This window comes from Ictalurus furcatus, chromosome 18 (genome assembly GCF_023375685.1).
Source record: "Ictalurus furcatus strain D&B chromosome 18, Billie_1.0, whole genome shotgun sequence".
NCBI lineage: Eukaryota > Metazoa > Chordata > Actinopteri > Siluriformes > Ictaluridae > Ictalurus > Ictalurus furcatus.
In genome coordinates, this window is record NC_071272.1 from 12,566,019 (window position 1) to 12,575,705 (window position 9,687).

General features: G+C 37.0%; 1 protein-coding gene across 1 annotated transcript in view; it reads right to left on the reverse strand.

Annotated features, from left to right (window-relative positions):
* The window catches only part of LOC128622496 (protein RD3), a 2,371-nt gene extending 265 nt beyond the window's left edge, over positions 1 to 2,106 (reverse strand). The window contains exons 1-2 of the mRNA XM_053649057.1: positions 1,430 to 2,106; positions 1 to 455 (exon numbers count right to left, since the gene is read on the reverse strand). The exon at positions 1 to 455 is cut by the window's left edge and continues 265 nt beyond it. Coding sequence (XP_053505032.1) covers positions 89 to 455; positions 1,430 to 1,725 — 663 coding nt within the window. The 5' untranslated portion in view covers positions 1,726 to 2,106 and the 3' untranslated portion in view covers positions 1 to 88. The remainder of the gene's footprint in view (positions 456 to 1,429) is intronic.
* Between the last annotated feature and the right edge of the window lie 7,581 nt (positions 2,107 to 9,687).

The following is a 9,687-nucleotide window of genomic DNA, read 5'->3' on the forward strand; positions in this document are numbered from 1 at the left end:
ACTCATTTTTTTTTTCACTTTCTCTGATATTATCATTATCATTATATCAGTGTGTATATGTACATATATATTGCCCGCCATAATTTTGTCAGGTTTGTGCACTCTCCTCTATGGAACTGAAATCGGGCATGCTCCTGACTCTCCGGCGAAGTGGGACCACCACTCCGAGCTCTTCATCCTTGGCCCAGGCCTGATCCTCTTCACACAGCGTCTCTCTGTCCTGCCCAGCTTCACCTTTGCTCCAGTGGTTTTTGAGACACTGGTGTGAGGACAGGCCAATAGAGAAGACGCTCTTACTACGATGCTGGCTCCAGAAGATGGCTCGAGCCCGCAGAGATCTCTCCCTGAATGTTAAGTCTTCATGCTGCTCGTCCAGACAGTCACACAGTACCAGGCGGAAGAGTTGCGGCACCTCTGTCACCTCCGGTTCCAACTCTGATACCAACTTCCTGAGTCTGTGCAGAACATAAGAACAGGCAGGTCACAGAGGCCATGAGATGTCAGTGTATAGCAGGATCAGGATGAAGATTCACTTGATCATCTATTCATTCATGCTTAATGTAGGTCCTGCATGAGAACCCTAATTCTTGTCTATCCACCACTATGGGCTTTGTTTCACACTGCACAAAGTACCTGAATGTTTGGAACCAAACATCTATAATTGTGTGTTTTCCATTGGTCACTAGTCCAATAACAAAGATTTCAGTTGTATGATGGTGAAGGTAATAGAACTGTCACTTCTTTATTTTTTATCTCAATCAGGCTCAGTGAAAACTGTATATAGGGGATGTGAACTGTAGCAACAGAATTTTAAGACTTTCAAAAATAGCTATAATTTCATGATCACTATTATTTAAGTAACTGGTTAAAATGGAGCTGTTCCTTTGCCCTGATATATGTTTTATATGATTGACTGTTGCGAGTGCAAATTGACCTGATTTCTGACCTAATTTTTTCCCCAGTAGTTGGCCATCATGGTGAAAGTGTACGAATTCTTTTTCCCCATTTTCTCTCCAATTTGTTTTGTTTTCAAATCTCACCCATCAGCAAGCTCTCCCCTATCATACAACAGCTACCAACTGGGGAGGGTGAAGGCTAAGATGTGCTGCTCATGTTGCATCACAGGGCAGAGTAACATATTCGGAGGAAAGTGCTATTTGTCCTCTTCTACATCACATACTTGAGCTCATAGACACCCACAACTGGCTAGTACCAACTACAACAAAGACATAAATTTCATTCATTTTGAACTTAATGCAATCAAATTTACTATCATCATTGTGACTGATTCAGTTGTCCATTTAGTGGAAAATCAATTTAGTTTATATGTAGGGTCTTATTTCATATCTGCCTTATCTTTATCATCTACTCACATACACAGCAATGGCTACTATCACACATTCTTGGACCAACAAACTTGATGACCCACCTGAGAATTACAGGGCCACACTGAGAGGGAGGGATCTTTAAGCAGAGTTCCTGAAGCTCTAGTAGCTCTCCAGGCATGATCTCGTATGAGGGCTTCTGTTGTGTCACTGCTAGCCAGCTGTAGTCCACACAGGAGCTGCGTCTGCGAATCTCGGCTGCCCTCTCCTGACATAAACGCTTGGTGCGCTTCAGCAAAGAGCCCAGCTCCTGCATGAGTGTGTGGGTCACCATCTCAGCAGGCGAGCGCTGACTAGGACACTGGGGCTCCAGAATGAATGTAGCAGTCCAAGGAAACATCTGAATAGAGGACAGGAGGACATAATATCCAGCGATGATCTGAAGCAGTGTAATTAAATACAAAGTAGACCCAAAGATAGAAACTCTTAGGAAAATGTATAGTTAAGGATTCCTAGTTTCCTATTTTAGAGAAGCACTGCTGTAAGATTCTAGATAGAAACATTGAGTCCCTTTAGGGTTCTTGATTGAACTTTTTTTTGCCTAATAGTATAAGAGTGGTCTGCACATATACCTAGTCATGTGTCACAGCTCCATTGACAGCTTAAAGTCTTAAGAGTGTCAGAGAACTGAACTGAAACTGAACACAGTGACAGCTTGTCCTAACTACAGATAATACATGACCAGACCTTACCTTTAAACCCAGAACTATGCTAGAGTCCCCTCTTGTCATCAAATGAGCCAAACATATTTACAAGATCCCGGCACCAATCTGTCCTACATGGCTGGCGAGTGGCTTAAAGCACCTTTCCTGTCAACACAAGCTAATGGGCTGAGGATAAATGTTAATCCGTTATTACTACAGTGTACTTTTAGCCTGCATTTTAATGCTTCAGCACTTTGGACCGATAAAAACAAATGCAACCAAGCAGTAGCCTTGATGTTGACACAGTCTGCTGAAGTTATCACACTGTATTTCTAAATCCATACACATATATATTTTGAATATATTCTCAGCAACCTTGGATTAGAGTCTTGTCAGTGTGAGATCCATCAGGAGGGCTGAATTTGTACAGTGGCTTGCATAAGCATTCACCTCTCTCGAACTTTTCCTTTTCTAGTGTTACATCCTAAAATTGAAATGGATTATATTATATTGGGATTATATTTCATGAATCTACACAATATAGGCCATAATATTGAAGTGAGAGGAAATCAATATAGTTTGTAAAATTCTAAATAAAAATCTAAAGGTTTTAAGTTCTGGTGCATTCAGTTGCCATCAGAAGTCACATAATTAGTTGATCGGCATCAACCTGTGTGTAATTAAACTGCCATGAGACCTGTTCCTGAAAGGCCCTAGACTTTGATTAGAGAACATATCTGAGCAAAAAGCACCGTGAAAACCATGGAGCTATCAAAAAGTATCGATAAGAGTTTGGTTCTACAAGAAAATATCGCAAACTTTGAACATCCTGTAGACCCACTGACCCAGCGATTAAATACTTCAATCTATGCAACTAACAAATTTCTGTTTTGTTTTTTTTTATTTTTTTGTTAAAAAAAAAACACTGTCACAGTAAAATATTTCGCAACTATAAAAGACTTTTAATAAATCATATGGTTAAAAAATGTAAGTTCATTTCAATTCTAGGTTGTAAAACATGGAACAATTCAAGGGTGGTGAATATTTACACAACATTCTGATATAGTTTAATAGAAGGAGTACATTGTTCTATTTTACACTGTTAGACCCAAGCAAGTATGGAATAAAAATAAATTGCACTTGATAAACGATGGAGAAGATATTAAGACTATAAAGCTTTTCTGTCATGTGAAGAAAACTGGATAATGATGTAAACTTCAGTGCTGGTAATCTTTGTACTTCTCACTATTCTTTCATCCTTGACAGTCTCCCCTCCCCGTTCTTATGTTAAAAGCCTGCCAGTTAGATTAGATTATTAGATTAATGTGTAATGTAAGAGTTCTTCACGTATTGATCAAGTGCAGGAGAGTGCTGTTTCTTTGAGGTGTCTGCTCTGCTATTTCCCATCAGGATTGAGGAAAAAAAGCTTACACATTCTATCGGTCACTCATCATGCATTTCACTGAGCATAGAGTGTTTCAAACTTTAAAGACTCACGATTAAATATCATAATTGCTGATGTCCTTTGAGAGTGTTTATTCCTACATGCTGTGAGCTAATGTTGTTTTATAGTATTTTACAGTACATTTTAGAAATCTGTTCAAGTGGGTGGAAATTGTGTTAGAATTGTGCTTTTCTGAGTTGTTTGGCAGTGGTCTGCTGTGTCCTGGGCGAAATGGGATAAAATTGCACACGTTTGCAAACAGATCAATTTGCGGCCTCTGAAGTCCATGCATCATCAGAAAAATAGCACAAAGGGGGCTTAATTGAAGACACTTGTAAAGTGGGGGATAAACACAGGCATTAGTGTTTAATCAATTCGAAACTTTTGTCTTAGAACTGAGACGCTCCCCGCATTCTGTCTCCAGCCCATCAGGAAGTCATCATCAGAGCGTAGCATTTACTTGCTTTTTTGTTTTGACTTGGAGCAAATGTGCAAAACAAATTGAAGACAAAGGAAACTGCCACCTACATTGCCAGTAAAGGGAATGAGTAAGTTTTCTCTCATGCTGTAAATTTTAAAGAAGGGAAATAGCTAAAGCATCCATAATTGTATGCTGTAGTGACAATTAAACGATTGTAGACAATTTTGTTTTAGTGGCTAGCAGTAGTATTGTATTTTTTGACAAGTGCGATCAAAGATATAGATAAAGTAATAACCTAAACTGTAAAAAAAAAAAATCACATCTTAGCGGGTGAAAATATCTTTAATATAGTCAAATTAATGTAGTATTTCAAATGACAAGATTACCATAAACCAAATATAAGATTATTAAACTTATTTCTAGGTTGATTTAAAAAATAAAAACTAATTTCAAGCTTTAAATTTTCCTATTCTATTTGCAGATAATTTTCTTCCTTTCTAGAAATCAATGCTTAAATTTAAATGTAGGGGGAAAGATTATTTCAAGCCTGAAAATAGTTTTTTTTAAAAAAAGTCTAGAAATATGTTTAATAATCTTATATTTGATTTAGTGTAATCTTATAACAGGAAATACTAGATACATTTATCTATATTAAGGATATTTTCACTTGCTAAGATGCCATATTTTTTGCAGTGCATTACTTCACTGAGAGGCAACGTTAACTTTAGGCTGCTTTCCTGTGGATAATGTGTGATACAGTATACAGTCACTTTGGGATTTGGAATGTCTTCATGCCTGCATAGTCGAAAAATTGTTTGTTCATTTTTTGTAAACGTAACAGTGACCACCATTTATGTATAGTAAAATACTTTTAAAAAAAATAAAATACAAATAATAACTTGAGTGCATATTGTAAATGTAACAGAACCCTTTGAATGTTGTTAAGGTTAAAAAGAAAGAGAACAAAGACTCAAGGACTTTCAGGTAGGACACTTTACCTTGATACAGGTCAAAAGAGAACAGACAGTGATCTCTGTGGAAGGATTTTACAGGAAGGATACCTTCCACTTCTTATTTTATTCTTCAGTCTTTGGACGGTAAGTGGCGAATAATCAGTAAGAAGTGGAAAGTATTTTACTTGCATTACTAAGATTGACCATGTTGTGGCAGGTCGTGGGATGTAATCAATCTGTGGTCAGGAAAATGTGAAAGCTGAGAAATAAAAAGAATGGGTGAAAGAGGAGATGGTAAGGCATCACATTTTATCTCATTTCACGCGCCTGATGCTGGAGCAGGCAGGGCTCATCATGAGCTGCTAGCTATTTATTGTAGTCTGGATTGGTTCAAATCTCTAGTCTTTTCTTGAAGCCTCATATATTTGTCCTGGAGCATCTTTGTCAAAAAAAAAACTATCAATTGATAACCAGTCAAGTACAGGAAGGTACAGTTTTTTGGTGCTATGGATTGAGGAATTCCTTACGAAGAACATTAAACCGCAGGTAAGACTGCATAAGATCTCAGTCATGGCCATCCTTAGCCACCATTTACTCCAACATCCAAAAGCTCCTTAATTTGGTTGTGTTCCAGTCTCCTTTTTTGAGCAGTTTGGCAAGGTCAGCCATCATACAAGACATCTCTACAGTTTTTTGCAAAACTGGAGAGCTGTTTAGTTCATAAAGATGTATTTGCACTTCACTCCATGGAGAAGGAGGATTAACATATAATGTGATATTCTTCATAACACTGCTTCTGGATTACCAGGTTGAATTGTAAAATTCAGGGTGTCTCAAAAGTCTCCATATATATATAGGGGACTATGTATGCCAGCACCATGTCGACTGTGCCTTCTCTAGTAGATTTTTGTGGACGTCCACTTCTCGGTTGATCCGCAACACTTACAGTCTTTTTGAATTCATTAATAAGTTTGGCAGCAGTGTCTTGTGTGATGTGCTTGTCAGTCGCAACCTTGCAACAGCTTCCTGATCCAGCCATGAGAATGATTTCAATGCATTCTTCTTTTGTCAAAGGCATTCTTAAAGGCTATCTGAAAAAATATATAATATAAAATAAGTATGAAAAATTTTGGAAGACATTTTGCTAAAAACTGTTCAATTCCCCTTCTGTATGCATGGAGACGTTTGGGACACCCTGTAAGAGCTGTATCAGATGTTACTTATATGACAGTGTAATTTGACTGTCTATTTGTTTGTATGTTAAAAAAGTTAAAGCCTTTATTAGAACTTCTTTTATTAACACAGAACATTTGTATTGCTAAACATTTAACATAAGTAATGTAGTCAAATGCATGTGGCTTTTTTAAGACACTTTTTTAAAATATATATATATATATATATATATATATATATATATATATATATCTCAAAATGGCTAAAAAATACAGAAGCCCTATGCGGCCATGCATTGTTAATTTTTTATTTCTTGTTTTCACATGATCTTGACTTAATTTTCTTGTGATCTCGACTTTTCTGTGTACTCAACATCTATCTTCCCGAAGGGGTTTTTGAATGGGTTTTTGGTTAAATGCCTGAAATAAGGTCTGTGGTTAACACAAGCTCAAGATATGTTCACGTTTTATACTACAACATAAAATACATCAGTAATACCCCACTCAGCATTTTTTAAAAAGCTTTTACGTGTCTTGAAAAAGACGATTGCTATCACGTGGCTAATGGTACTACAGAGGTTGTCGGGGACATTAAACTCATCTACTACAGCCTCGTTGTGTTTACACTCATACTCTTGCAAACTTGTAGATTTATCAATTTATAGTATTTTTGAATTATATTGTTTTTTAAATAAAGATTGAAAGAGTTGTCGGTAGCTTAGTGGTGGTGAAGTCATGTGACCGTGGTATAGTTCGTTTATAGCCTAACGTTTGCTTTTTACTTATGGCGATTGTATTTAGGCTTCAAAATCCTAAAAGGTTGTGTTCATTTGTGAAGATTATCTTAACGAATGAAACATGTAAGAATCATAAACTTTTGTTGGTCACAGAGTTTATTTTCTGCAATAATCCAAAAACCAATGGAAAAATCCTATTGGCTTTTTGTCGAGGGATCCAGGGTGGTGCTAACTTCTGGGGTGGCCTGCAAAAATACGTCATTCCTGCAGGGCTGACGACTTCTATATTAGTGTCCGACACTTGAGAAGGGGACATCACTCTCTTAATGCGGAGATAAAGACCATCTCTACAGTGAGCAATTATTACATTTATGATGGCGAAGATGCCAACGTGCATGTAACACCAGTCCCATTCTCAAAGCATGAGATTTTCTCGGGATACAATTACAACGTGAGAAAACAGCTTTTGGTTATGTCAAGATCACGAGAAAACAACTTTTGGTTATGTCAAGATCATGCAAAAACAACTTTTTGTTATGTTTTGATCATGAGAAAACAACAAAGAAAAAACATTATAATGCATGGCCGCTTAGGGCTTCCATAAAAAAAGGCACACTGCAAAAAAAAAAAAAAAGTGAAAATATCTTGAACAAAGGGAAAGTTATCTAATATTTCTCATTATGAGATTATTATATAACAAATATAAAACCATTAAATCTATTTTTAGACATATTTATATATTTCAAGCTGAAAATCGTTTTATTCTATTGGTAGATAGTTTTGCTTCTTTCTAGAAATAACTATAACCCTTCACATAAGCAAAATTATATGCCAAAAATAGATAGCAATTTCAAGCTTGACATTAGTAACAAATATCTAGAAATAGGTTTAATGATCTTTTATTTGTTTAAAAACCATCAAAAAGAAAAATATTTGCCTATATTTTTCTATATTCATAATATTTTTACTTGCTGTCATTTTTTACAGTGTGACTAACATGTAAGCCTACACATGTAAAAACCTTAGTACCACATTAACACAATTAGTACCATTAACAAAATTTCCCAATATAATAAAGAAAAATTATTTTCTGCTTCATTATCTCCAGACATATAGCACTGCTTAACACTGGATATCATGAATATTTATTCTTTTTAAAGATTTTTTTTAAAGCTACAAGAAACATCTTGTATTGTTTGTTTTGCTTTTTTAAAATTACATCGTGCTGTTCTGATGAAGACAGCTTTACCCCATCAAACAAACTTGAATTTCTAAATAATCTTTAAACATAACCACAGACGCATGCATGCAGTACATTTCTATGATTCACATGAAGAATTTCTGTTATGTCAATGACCAAAATCTCAAGTAGATCTAATAATAGATATCCTGAGTGATCTTACATGCTGACATGAATCCAAAAGGCAACTGTTCAAGGGGCAGATGGTATATTCTTGCATCTTCAGTATGCACTCGTGTCCTTGTCGATTTCAGCACCCGGCCCAGCAGTGTCCATACTAATGCATTGCCTGATATTTGGGAAGAGCATAAGGTCATCTTGCAGAGGTTGTCTGGGTAATGTCCAAGGGCATATTGCTATTTGTCCTAATGGTGTCTGGGATGTTTTGTGCTGTTGGTACACTGACAGGATGTGTACAGGCCAGATATGTAGCAACGCTGACCTTGAAGGTGAGGAGGATCAATAGCCACAAACTGTAAAGCAGGTCCCTCAATACTATGGGGTTTACTTGATTGAACAATATCTGGGCACCCATGCTTAGATCCCTGTGGTTCAACAGACTACCAGTAAAGTTCCACATGGAGTCTATAGACCACTATATACATATAGACATAGCTATAGACATAGCAACTCTAGTATCATATTCCCCTTCCCCATTCAAAACTACTTTTGTTATACTTCCACTCTCCCTACATGAGTAAATCATCACTCTTCTGTAAATCAGTTCACGAGACACCAGTGATTTACCGCTGCCTCCTGTTTAACAGCTGTTGAATCACATTCAGAGCCTGGGAGAGAAGAGAGCTGGAGACTCTTGCACAAATTGCATTGAAAGAGCAAAGTGGGCATAAAAGTTCACAACAAACTGAATCAAACTGCAGATGGAAGTTGTGCTGAACATTTCAGGAGGTGTCAGGATGCAAGCAGATACTGTATGTGTGATCATTGATTTCAGTTTCAAACACCTATTTCAAATGTACTTTATGACTTTCTGAATTTGTAGGTGTAGTCCCCTAGATTGTTTATGATTGATGGATGATATTTCTGGGTAGTGTCAGGGTGATTTCCCCTTCCCTGTTCTCACAGACAGCAACAATAACTTTGAAATATTTAGTGAAAGCACCTTAGCACAATGAGTAGCCACTGAGCATATTACATTTTTACTGAATATGGCACAGAGCCCAGTGTTTGGAGCATGGCAGTACATCAGTTAATTACAAATGCCAGTTGGTCAAAAAGAGAGCCACAGTACAACAAATTTAATCAGTCTATCCCTGTTTTGCATAACCAGCACAAAAGTCAGAGATGACAAAGGATAGGTCTTAAAAAGAAAAGTTGGACTTATGTGACGAGAAAGCATGTGACCACTTAACAACTGGTTAAAACTGACTAGGGCAACTGTTGTTTACTTTCATCTATGGAAAGGCAAGATGCTGTGGGTCTATAGTCAAGCTCCCTCAGGAGTATTACTGTAGGTCATTCCTCCATCATCTCCAACTGGTTTACTCTCTATTACAAGCGGATTTGTATCCCCAGTGGTGGCTAAGATTGTCCCAGGGCAGCTGCCCCACTTCAAGATGAGCGATTTCAACAGCAGAGAGAGATTATAGAACTATGTAAAGAAGATCACGAGTATGGGAGGTGGATGAGGCAGCCATTTTAGTAGACATGGCAGTGTAGTGGTACATCCT